This window comes from Lissotriton vulgaris, chromosome 3_1, assembly GCF_964263255.1.
Source record: "Lissotriton vulgaris chromosome 3_1, aLisVul1.2, whole genome shotgun sequence".
Lineage (NCBI taxonomy): Eukaryota > Metazoa > Chordata > Amphibia > Caudata > Salamandridae > Lissotriton > Lissotriton vulgaris.
Window position 1 is genome coordinate 184,925,909 of NC_141689.1, and position 13,060 is coordinate 184,938,968.

The 13,060-nt window shown below is 48.6% G+C and overlaps 1 protein-coding gene across 2 annotated transcripts in view; it reads left to right on the forward strand.

The window, feature by feature from the left end:
- FAM219A (family with sequence similarity 219 member A) overlaps window positions 1-13,060 on the forward strand; it is a 430,729-nt gene that overhangs the window by 390,780 nt on the left and 26,889 nt on the right. For both annotated transcript variants that reach the window (XM_086960280.1, XM_086960278.1), the window contains exon 5: window positions 5,105-5,159. In XM_086960280.1, the coding sequence (XP_086816406.1) occupies window positions 5,105-5,159 (55 nt within the window). The remainder of the gene's footprint in view (window positions 1-5,104; window positions 5,160-13,060) is intronic.

Here is a 13,060-nt window from a genome sequence, read left to right on the forward strand (position 1 = left end):
TGCAACGTCTTGCTCCTCTGCCATTCCCATGCTCTCCAATCTGTCCGAATTCAAGATGTTCCTATTCAGTAACTCCCAGTACTCGCACAGCCGTGTTGTGGGTTCTACGTGCACAGCTTCCGTTTATTCATAGGTGTGTGCGGGGCATACCACTCCCACCAGGGGCAGCAGCGTGCTTCACACAGGTTCAGGCAGTGGAATACAATGCAGCCCATCAATGCTTTCACAGTATGCAGCTTGCAGCATTGAGGTCAACATATGGGAGCCGTTGGCCGTCTGTAGCTCATCGCCCTGCACAAGCACAGGGGCTGCAAGCGCTATACTCAGAAGTGCACAGTCTGCAGCGCTCCTGTCATGGTACAGCAAGCAGAGAACGCAGATCAGACTCATGCATGTTTTACAAACATCCTTTCTGCTTTACAAGAGCTTGTTAGCGTTCACGGTTGTTTCTGCCCCCCCCCTTCCTTGACCCTGAGCTATCACTTTCCATTCAGATCTCACACGTGAGTAGACTGTCAGCAGCTTCAAGGCCGCCAGACACATCTGCCCTCCCAGGCTGCTCATTTGTGCCTCTGCCTCGTCTTTGGAAGAGTCCACGTTACATGCAGCCTGACCACTAAGATGCAAGGTCCCCCCATTCTAGGTATGCGTCACGATGCCCTAGTCGGGGTCAGCTGTGCGCTTTATAAGTGCCCAGCCGCAGTAATGAGACGTTCTCGCAGCCCAGATGTTCACTAGATCCAAGCATCTCCGTCCACTGAGACCCCGTGGCTCGGGCTCTCATTCTGAAGAGTCCCGCAGGGCTTGGAGGCTTCCAGAAGGGTTTTCAGTGGTCTGTACCTCCCCGTACCGTGCGCCCTGGGCAGGAAGGCGCTTACTCCCTTCCATACGCAAATGGTGGACCGCTCTGCCTGACCATCTCTGGACACGGCCACATCTCATGACAATCAGGAAACAACTGCTATTTAGGTTGTTTGTCGTCCGCGTTACTTGGGTCTTTGTCGCCCTTTGTCTCTGGGATCAAGCTCTGAGTCTGACACAAGCACCGAGACGCTAGAAACGCCAGCAGGGCCCCTTTTATTATAAGATACGCAGTTTCGTTTTCGCTCTTCTCTCCAGACATGTACAACAGCAGCTCTGAGGGCCACACTGCTGACTTCGGGTTAGAATCATCTTTAGAATCTTACCCACCACCTCCAAGCATCCCCCGCTTTGAGAGAGCACCATCCAGTGTATGATGTAAGAAACTGTGCCAGCTTGCTGAGAGTACCATCCAGTGTATGATGTAAGAAACTGTGCCATCGTTCTGAGAGAACACCATCTCTAGATAGTAGTGTAAAGGAAAACACAAACACTTGGGCTATAACATAAAAGTGTGTTTAATGCACATGGGTTTAATGTAAGATAGCCAGCGAGCCTAAATAACGCTTTACCTCCCTCCAAGTGGAGCATATAATGCTAAAATCCATACCGTTTGGTGCTACATTTACCTATTTTTCTCAAAGCTGCTGAATGGATGATAAACAGAAACCTACAAATAGGGGCTAGTCTGCAGCTGCCAGGCCCTTCTCGTGGCAAGAATGAGAGAAGGCCTTGAAAAGATGTATCGCAGCAAGAGCTGACTCTGCTACTTTGGCTTGGATACATATATACTAAAAATACATACCCTCCCTATAGTGAACAGAAAACTGGAGGCAGGGTTCCTCGTGTAGTAATGCTCCATACAGTTATGCTTTTGGTGCTGAATAATGTATTCACATCCATGAAAGTTCATCATCTCACACCTTGACCTGTGAGTCAGCAATCCATAATCTAAAATTGTTTGTATATGTAATATCTACAGTTTGTGTTTCCCGGAGACGCCGCTTCTTTAAGGCCATTTGAACACTGTCTCGCTTGTATCCACTGTTGTACATTTAACTATTAATGCCTTTAAAACAACATTTTCTTTTCTTGACAAATATATTAAATAATCGAAATAGTGTGGCATACCATACATTCAAGCAGCTGATCTGTGTTTTATTTTTACAATGCATCTTCCATTCTCAGGTAGCACCCAAAGGTGACAGCCCACTTTAAAATACCCCATTTGTATTTAAACAAGAAATGGAGATATTTCTGTTACAATTACTATATTACTTTAGTCCTCCTACACCCCACACCAGTGGAGGATCGCTGTGCACCACAATCGTTGTGCACCTCGCAACAGTGGAGGATCGCTGTGCACATCACATCAGGGGAGGATCGCTGTGCACCTCAATCGCTGTGCACCTCATCCAAGTGGAGGATCACTATGCATCTCACACCAGTGGAGGATCTCAGTGCACCTTGCATCAGTGGAGGATCGCTGTGCACGTCATACCGGCGGAGGGTCGCTGTGCACCTCATTCCGGTCAAGGGTCGCTGTGCATCTCATACCAGTGGAGGGTCGCTTTGCACCTCATACCGGCGGAGAGTCGCTCTGCACTTCGTACCGGTGGAGGGGCGCTGTGCACCTCGTACCAGTGGAGGGTCGATGTGCACCTCGCGCCGGTGGAGGGTCGATGTGCACCTCGTACCATTGGAGGGTCGCTGTGCACTTCGTTTCAGTGGAGAGTCGCTGTGTACTTCGTACCAGTGGAGGGTCGCTGTGCAGTTTGTTCCAGTGGAGAGTCGCTGTGCACTTCGTACCAGTGGAGGGTCGCTGTGCACTTCGTACCAGTGGAGGGGCGCTGTGCACTTCTTACCGGTGTAGGGTCGCTGTGCACCTCATAACAGTGGAGTGTTGCTGTGCACCTCATACCGGTGGAGGGTCGCTGTGCACCGCACACCGGTGGAGGTTCGCTGTGCACCTTATACCAGTGGAGGGTCGCTGTGCATCTCATACCAGTGGAGGATCTCAGTGCACCTCGCACCGGTGGAGGATCGCTGTGCACCTCACACCTGTGGGGGATCGCTGTGCACGTCATACCGGCGGAGGGTCGCTGTGCACCTCAGACCGGTGGAGGGTCGCTGTGCACCTCAGACCGGTGGAGGGTCGCTGTGCACCTCATACCGGCGGAGGGTCGCTGTGCACCTCATACCAGTGGAGGGTCGTTTTGCACCTCATACCGGTGGAGAGTCGCTGTGCACTCCGTACCGGTGGAGGATCGCTGTGCACTTCGTACCGGTGGAGGGTCGCTGTGCACCTCGTACCGGTGGAGGGTTGATGTGCACCTCGCGCCGGTGGAGGGTTGATGTGCACCTCTCACCATTGGAGAGTCGCTGTGCACTTCGTACCGGTGGAGAGTCGCTGTGCACTTCGTCCCAGTGGAGGGTCGCTGTGCACTTCGTACCAGTGGAGGGTCGCTGTGCAGTTCGTTCCAGTGGAGAGTCGCTGTGCACTTCGTACCAGTGGAGGGTCGCGCTGCACTTAGTACCAGTGGAGGGGTGCTGTGCACTTCGTACCAGTGGAGGGGCGCTGTGCACTTCTTACCGGTGTAGGGTCGCTGTGCACCTCATAACGATGGAGTGTTGCTGTGCACCTCATACCGGTGGAGGGTCAATGTGCACCTCGTACCGGTGGAGGGTCGCTGTGCACCGCATACCGGTGGAGGGTCGCTGTGCACCGCATACCGGTGGAGGGTCGCTGTGCACCGCATACTGGTGGAGGTTCGCTGTGCACCTCATACCAGTGGAGGATCGCTGTGCATCTCATACCGGTGGAGGGTCGCTGTGCACCTCATACTAGTGGAGGGTCGCTGTGCACCTTAGTTGTGACGTCACTGAACCACAAAACCTAAGAGCGTTGCCTCAGTTAGGAGGCACCTTGGGGTAGCGATCCTCCGCCGTAGATGATGTCTCATCTTTTTCTTCTGGTGAACACTGGTTAACCAAAATGCATGGAGCAGACAGTTCATTTGTTAAGGTTTCACCTCTCATGACGCAACATCCTTTGCCGTTACTCTCAAGATGTTAGGGTGAGTTGTTGGAAAGCCTTACTGAAATTAACAATCTCTGGTCAAGTCATTGAGCTGGTCCCTGTGCTATCCAGAGATGAGGGCTCTTCCTCAAGTACTTTACAGTGGTACCAAAACTGAGAATTTACACTCCACCGTACACTCTTCTAAACCAGGCAGGGCAATGCTGGAGCTCATGGACATGTAGCGCTCTACAAATCTACTGATTTATGGGTGGAGTCCATTATAAGATTAGAACCCCGTCTTACGGTCACCATATGGACATCAAGGCGATGGTTCCAATGCACGTGTATAAGAATGCAGACATCTAATGCATCATATCATAAAACATCATAAAAAACAATCTTCTAAGTGGCCTCAAACCGCAATGTCTTTGACATCAGAGCCTCAGGTCTGACGTGTGAATGTGCAGTCTCCCTTTCCACCTAACATTCACAGTGCGATAGTGCGTGAATGCCAAGGAAGCAGAGATGTGTGTTATCTGATAAGTAAAATAATCTACCCTGATCTAGCACCCATGTGCATGGGTGCAGGAGCAGAGTGTAATGTGCATTGCATCTTTGACTGCTTTTCACAGTAGCACCCAAAGGTGACGGCCCACTTTAAAATACCACCCAAAGGTGACGGCCCACTTTAAAATACCATATTTGTATTTAAACAAGAAATTGATTTATTTCTATTGAAATTACTATATTACTTTAGTCCTCCTGCATAGTATTTTACATACTCATTAACACTTTTGTGAATTGTCTTAAATATTTTCATTGTCTGAATGTGACAATCTGCCCCTCGTGAGTCAGGGTCATCATTGAGGCGAGGGCAACACTGGGTTACCAGGTTATTTTCAATTCCCTCAGGTAGCACGGGTTGCATAAAAATGGTCAGTGGTGTGGAGGAACGCGTCTCCGGGTAAGACGACGCATTCCTGCAGACCCGTGATCGCTACAACCGTATTTAATGGCGGAAGGCAACCTCTGTATTTACCCTTTTCAATGGAGTGCCACGTGTAAGGGTAGAAGATTGAAAAGGTGGTATTGCTTGAACCATGAATTCAGGGATGCATAGTTCTGGGTAAGTAACCTCTTCTCTTTCCTTTACACTGTCTCATAAGAGTAACAGTAATGTGGTGACACCACGTGTGACTCCATCTCTCTATTTTATTCCAGTGATGATGACTTTGACATGTCCAGATATTCGTCGTCGGGGTATTCTTCTGCTGAGGTGAGTCACAGTTTTGTGCAGCTAGGAGCAAAGATACAAGAATGAATATTGTGTCTGCACTTTGAATGAGCCTTTGTTTTTCTTTTCTCATACTGTTAAAGATTTTGCTTCCGGATACAAAGCGGAGGCTCCCCCTCTCTAACATTATGTATATCTCTGCCTTTGTGAATAGGAAAAGTAAATCCAGCCATTAGTGGCAGCCTTTGAAACTAAGGGGTTGATTACGATGGCAGTCAGCCGAGCATCCGACTGCCGTCGTTGCAGGATCGGGACCAGTCAACAGATAGTCGGCGGTCCTCCTGCCAAATTATGATCTGATCGGTCAGAAACATGCCTCTTTGCATTAAGGCTTGTGCTATGGCCCAGAAAAGGGCTGCAGCACAGGACCAAATGCCAAAAGGCATGTTTGTAATCATCCCTGTGGCAGGCATCATGTGTCACCTGCCACACAATGCAGGAATGTTTAGGGGGGCACCATAGGGCCACGGGGGAGAGGGACCCTGTTAGGGGCCCTAAAAAAGCCTTTCCACCAGCCTTTTCACATCTGAAGAACCAACGTGAAATGGCTGGCGCAAAGATAGATCATAAACCCCACATTGCGATTCCTGAGAAGGCACTGCTTCCATTGAGGGGGGTGCGATCTGACCACCCACCCGACTGTCTCCTTGAGCCTGTCGTGAGCTGTCGGTCACTCACTGGAGCAATGCAGTTCGACCGACCACATCGTAATGTGGCGGTCTGACCGCGGAGTCGGTCCTACCGTAATCACCCCTATGTATACAAGCAGAGCATTTCAGTTTGTGGCACCTAAGTGGGGAGATGTAGACGTGTAGCATAAGGGAGAGGCTGTCATTTCATGCTCTAACAGTTAGGTAGTTGCATGTGTGGTAGTAATCTTAATCTGTCCCTGTCTATGGTGGCCTGTGAAACTAGCTGTAAAATTGTTCACATATTGTTACATACACGAGGGTGAATCCTTCAAGCGATTGAACGAATCGCCGCAGGCCTGTCTGTCAAGACTGGAATAGCTGAATGTTGTTATTTTTAGCATTTGTTTTCTGTTGCACCAGCCTGTAGCCTCTGGGCCACTCTAGAGTGCTTTGTTAGAAAGAGACACTGACTATGGGTGCTCCTACCTCTAAGAATTGTGTACGCTATTAGATGGGGTTAGCATCGATCATTTAAAGTTTTGGCATCATCTTCTGGCTCTGTTTAAAGGTATGGTTAGTTGTATAGCCTGGAAGTTTTACTGCTGAAGGTAGGGTGTCTACAGATACTGCACATAGTGAATCCTAAGTACTGGGACACAATACTAGGTTGCTGGTCTCAGTAGTTGGTCATAAGTATTGCTAAGTACTTCAGTATTTCTGCAATGCATTGTTCCATAATACATTAAGCTTCTGTGTACGTTAAGAGCAAATGCTCTATCTCGGTATTCAGAAGGCACTATTGGGCATGGTCGTCTCGCTAGACCGCTTGTATCAGATGGTACATAAAAAAATAATTTCTATTTCGTTTCACTCCAGTGAAATGCTATATAGTTTGCTTTTCTGTTAAGTTCCTGTATGAGCGGGCTTAATTTTATTGACTTTCTAGAAGCTAGCAATTAGCATACAAATAGTCACTTCAGTATTCTGCAAACATATATTCATGTAACATTGTCTGCCGCTAACAGCGGAATGCTTAGTTGCTCCTAATGAGCCAAACCACTTTGTAGCGTCTCCAAAAATAACCAGGCTGTATGAAATCTCACTCACGTGTTCTCTACATCACTCCCTTGAGCATGGCTGATTATAGGTAGATGGATGTTGCAATTCTAGTTTTATTATAGTGATGCAGAACACCAATATTTTACAAAAACTTTGGTAACGCTCTTTCTGGTAGATACTCTATCTAGCTGCAGATTCCTCCCATTTGAATATAAGCAGTCAGACTGCATTGGGAAACTTTTCAGCAGGTCCTCCGCGCTGCGCTTGGTAGCCCCGTGAGCTGATGCCATTCTGCTCCAGGAATGACGTGCGAAGCCTATACAGGTGCTACTCCCATGAGCTGATGTTAGTTGCTTTTGAGACTATCTACGCCTTCAGATGCAGAGCCTCAAAAGTAATTCTTGTAACCAGTGTGCAGATTCCTAGACTTGTGATCTAATTAACGGATAGAGTCCAACCACCGAATGGTCAGGATGGGAGGGTCAGTGAGGAACCTACAGCCAGATAGTCTCTACAGAAAGAGCGTTACTGAAGGTAAGTAACTTGTTGTTCTGATCAAGACTTGTAGCATCAGATTCCTCACCTTTTGAATAGATACCAAAGCAGTACCTATTTGGAGGTTGGTCTGAACCAGAAAGTCCTGTAGGACCAAGCAGGCAAAATACCCCTCTCGGCAAATTTGGCTATCTAGACAATATTGCTTTATGAACTTATGGAGGGAGAGGGACACCCACATTGCTGCCTAGCAAATGTGCAGGACAGGGACTGCACGTACCAACACAGCGGTAGCAGCTGTGGCCCTGACAGAATGAGCTTTTGGAGGCTGCTTTTTAGCCAATACATAGTAAATCTTAATGCACAGCATGATCCAAGGACCGATGGTCCTCATCTGCACTTCCCTGCCTTTTTTGCCGCAGAGAACCCCACAAAAGCTGATCATCCACCCAATCATCTTTGGTACGATCGACGAAAAAGCTCAGCACTCTCTTGGGGTCCAAGCAATGGAGTCTCTCCTCTTGCTTAGAAGGGTGAAATTGAGTATAGAACGGTGACAGGGTGATAGCTTCATCGACGTGGAATGATGTCACAACGTTTGGGAAGAAGGATGCTTGCCTCTGCAGAACCAATTTGTATGGGAAGAAGGTGGTACAGGTGGTTGGCACAGAGTGCTTGAAACTCACTCAACCCACCACACAATTTAGTGCTGACAAGGAATACTATCTTGAGGGTGAGGAGCCGTAAAGGACATCTGTGAAGCTGCTTGAATGGAGTGCACATCCGAATGTAAGGACCAAGTTAAGGTCCCATCATGGTATGACCGAGGGAGATGGAGGAAGCAAGTTTGCAACCCTTTAAAAATGCATAACAGCTGAATTTGTCCCAACGACAGGCGTATACAGTTTGTCGAGGTACGTGTTGCTGCCAAGATTACATCAACCACTTCTGAAGGAAGGTCAAAAGTGTGGAGCTGTCAACGCTCTATCGCCAAGCAAGGCGAAGATTGCGAAGGCCCATTTGCAGAACCCAGCCCTGCTGCTGCGGCAGCAGGTCCTCCTGGAGGGGCAGCCTGATCGATCGAAGGACAGGTGCTCAAGCCCAGAAGTGTTGGATACCATACTCTTTGTGCTCAATGTAGAGCCACTAAGATGACTTGGGCCAAGTCTGTCCTAATGTTCTTGAGAACTCTGGTCAGTAGTGGTATTGGCAGAAGGGCATGCAGGAGTTCCGAGTTCCACTCAAGGGGGAATGCATCTCTGAACAAGAGACACTTTGGAAACTCCAATGTGCAGAAGTGACAAACAGAACAAGCCAAGGTTCTCTCCCCTTTCACGGAAGAGACCTTGCACCACCCCCAAATGTAACTGCGCTCATAATTTGCTAGGCTTCAACAGCTGAGTTCATTTACCCTGTCATTCAGGGACCATGCCAGGAGGTTCACCACGGGAAGATCCTTTGGTGTTCCAGACATTTCCAGAGGCACAGGACCTCCTGGCACAAGGTCTGTGACCCCACCTAACCTGGTTTGTTGCAGTACCACATGGAGGTGGTGTTTTCCATGAACATGTGAGCCACTCCCTCTTAATGGATGGAATGAGGTCTTTTAACAACAATATGATGGTCCTCTACTCCATTAGGTTGGTATTGAGCTGGGACTCCACCAGAGGCCTCTTATCTCCACCTCTCAAAGATAGCTGCCACAACCCAAAAGCAATGCATCAGGCACCGCTGTCGGGTCTAGGTGGGGAAGAAAGAGGGGTCTGCCTTACACCCAATGGGGGCCTAGTAACCACCACTACAGATCTTGAGCAGTCTCTTCCAAAATCTGAACTTGGTCAGAGAGGTCCCCTTGATGTTGGGGCCCACTGAGACTTCATATCCCACTGCAGAGCCTATATATGCCACCTAGCATGCTCAACTAGCAGGATGCAGGAGGCCATCAGTCCAGGAGCCTCAGAGTTGGCATCATTGCAATCCAGGACTGAGACTGAAAGATCGGAATCATAACCTGTGTACCATAGAGTCTCTTTCCTGGGTGAAAGGCATGAAACTGAACTGTGTCCAGAATAGCTCCGATGTAGGGGAGTGCCTGAGAAGAAGTGAGGTGAGTCTTTAGATAATAGGAAGGTCAGATAGTCTGAAATTGGTTGACAACTGCCTGGGAGAAGCCCACTGTCAACAGACAGTCGTCAAGGTATGGGGAGATTGACACCCCTAACCTCTGAGAGTGTGTTGCCACCGCCACCATCACTTTGGTGAACACCTGAGGGGCTCTGGGGGGACTGTAGAGGAGCACTGTGAAGTGGAAATACTCCTGTCCCTCCACGAACCGCAGGAAGTGCAGATGGGCCAGCAGGACAGGAGTATGGAAGTAGGCATCCTGCAGGTCCAACGCCGCCATTCAGTCTCCAGGTATGAGGGCAGACAAGTCCTGGGCTAGGGTAAGAATTCTGGATTTCTCCTTCCCCTTCCAGAGGACTGCGTTTAGAAGGTGCAGATCTAAAATAGGGTAAAGGCCCCCTTCCTTCTTGGGCATCATAAAGTAGCAGGAATAACAACCACGTCCTACTGATGGCACCCTCTCAATAGCCCATTAGGCCAAAAGGGCTTGCACTTCCTGCCGCAAAATGGAGAGTTGGTCTTCCTTCAGTCATAAGGGGACTGTTGAAATGTGCAGCGAAGAAGAGCGTAAGGGAAAGGTATATCCCCTGTGAACAATCTGCAGGATCCACCAGTCTTTTGCTATGGCATGTCAACCAAGGAAGAATCTTTAGATCCTGTCTCCCACTGGTTGGCTCTGCTCCCCTAAGGGCACGCTAATGAGGTTCGGCAGGTGAGGTCACATGGGGCAGTGGAATGAGCAGCCCATTGACCTTGGCTCAGAGTGCACTGGGCACAACAACCCACAAAACTGCTGGGTTCCTTCCTGAGGCTGGACAGTCTGGCAGTATGGGACAGCTCTGCCAAATTTGCGAAAGGCGTGGTAAGGGTGATACAGTGGGTAAAGCGAGGTGGATACGCCCGGAGAGCATGTAGTAGCTCTGCTCTACTTGCATTTCTCTAAAACTGAATCAGCCTTTTCCAAAAACAGGAGAGCCCTATTGAAGGGCATGTCCATAAGATGGAAGAGGTGTGGCGTAGCAGCCAGGGGGACTGACTTCGGAACCCGGGGGCTCACAGTTCAATCCCCGGTGTCGGCGTCAGATCAGCCCAGCATCATGTGACTGGGCAATAGCTCGCTTAATCTTCCCGACAGCCCCTAGCGCATTGACACCTTCGGGTAATTGTTTGCGCTTTACAAATACTGGACATTTACATTTACATAAGGGAGGACTGGAATTCACCTGAGAACCTGGTAGATCACAGCCGTGCACAGCAACAAATAGCTACACTGGTGCCATTGGCTCACCCTATAGAATCAGTGGTGTCCCAGCTACAACTAATTGTGAACTTGGCTACATCATGACTTGTCTTGTATGACCTGGGAAGGACATGTCGGAAATCTTCAGGTGTAGTGAAGACAGGGCTCTGCTTGCACACATTGCTATGTTAGCATAAGCGTATTAGAAGTTTAAACGCCATTTTGCCACTTTGCAGCTTTTGCACATGACACTACATGTAACTGTTGTTGTAAGTTAAACTGCTTGATTTTCCTCGCATGAGAAGGGTCTGTTTTTCACATCCCTAGACTTACACAGCGACTTTAGTCTGTACACGGCGTGCTGAAATCTTCAAGGTCATAATAACAATGTATGCTGTGATTCAGGTTGTTCGGCCTACGCTCTAGACACAACATATACACAGCTGCAACCAACTGAAATTCTAGTGCCTTTAATATTGCACTGCATGCATGATTTGGGCACTTAGAAAAAAACCTTTACTGTGACAGAGAGCTTGCTGATCCTGAGATGTGATTCACCTCTGCTGATCTTGGAGGTATGGAGTTCCCCATTTAAGCCTAAGAGACCTTCTATTATTATAAAACCTAGTTCCTAGCAGGGGAGGGTGGTTCACAAGGTGCTGTATGACCTGTTTCCACTATCATTGTACCATGATTTCTCCCTTTGTGTTTTATGGAATTGTAACAATGCTGATTGTTTTATTTCTAATCATATGCCTGCTTATGTTAGCCAAAATACTGCATCTTAGCACGTAGTTAAAAATAAACATTTTAAACTTTTCTGTGTCTCTGATTACTCACGTTGTGGACTGGTATGAGAATATAAACAAAAGTGTTCTTGATTCCCACCATTCCTGAGAGTACCCTAAGTCGCATGTTCTGGGTTGTCTAATCATTGGTAGATTCGCTATATGACGGAGAGCTAATGAGACACTGATGCTAGTTGGATAGGGGTTCTGGGTACTGAGGTGAGTTTTTTTGGAACACCACAATTCACTGAGGTCCTGGTTTCCTGTGCATGAGCAGAATCCCCGCAACACAGGGACACCAAGGAGGACATGAGCCACCAAGTCCGAAATGCGTGGAAATTGCAACTCAGGATTCAGATCGCATTTACTGACAGCCATGCAAATGGAAGAATAAACTTGCTTCTCAAATGCCTCCACCTGTTTGGACTCCCTATCTGGAGGTGTAGTCTGAAAGGCGTTTGAGGTTGGATCTCCTCATGGCCCTGCACCACAAAACCTTTGGGATAAGGGTGCTGACAGAGGAACGCATGGTTGCCAGGGGCAGGGCAATCACATCTTGCTGTCAGCCTGTTGACTGGGGGGACAGAGCAAGGTTTTGCCCAAGCCCCCCCCAAAAAATCTGTTAGAGCCTTGTTAAATGGTAAAACGGGCTCAGATGATATCTGTCCCAGCTGGAGGACTTCCTTCAATACATTAGTCTACACCTCCAAGGTGGAGAGCTTGCGGTGAAGGATTTTGACCACCCTACGCATAACCATGGCTTAGGGACCGGATTCCTCTATTGCTGGATCAGGAGGTATCGAGACCACTAGCTTTCTGCATGCCATCATACCAGTTGTTGTCTTGATATAGCTAAGTAAACTTACAAACCGCATCGTAATCCTTGCCCGAGCCTGTGCTGAAAAGGAAATGTAGGGAGTGTGTTCTCCCTGGTGGAGGCAACAGATCAAGTGAGGATAGCGGCACCTCAATTTTTGCCATGTGCGACTTCTGTCTAACCTGCTGCCTCGGAGAGTACTGTGGGTATTTCCTCGTCCGGCGTCGATCGATTGAGCACTGGCACAGAAGTTCCAGGGCAAACACAAGGAGGTGATGGACTGAGCGCTGAAACTTTTCAGACACTCACCCCTAGTCACAGATCTGGGTTGAATCAATTATCGTTCTTTAGCTCACTTCGCCACCTCAGTTCAGACCCAGCTATATGCAAATCAGTCTTGACCCTGTGCCTCATGGGAACAGTCCAGACCAAACTGGCAAGCCAGGTCTACCCTGGACTGGAAACCAGAATCCTGGGACCGGTTTTGGGGTAACAACCCATATCAGCCAATCTAGCTTGAATCCAGTGGCAAAGTGAGCAAGGGACCCATCTCTGGGTATACCCAGCCAACTTAGGGCACACAAAGCAAACGCACGGAGATTTACCAGGGACCAGCGTCGACCTTGGGAGGGGGGGGAGGCAGGGGTTTATTTAGCTTAGTTAATTACAACTATTGCTACAGAGTATCTCGTGGCATTTCATTTGTAAGTTACAATTTTAAAAAATAG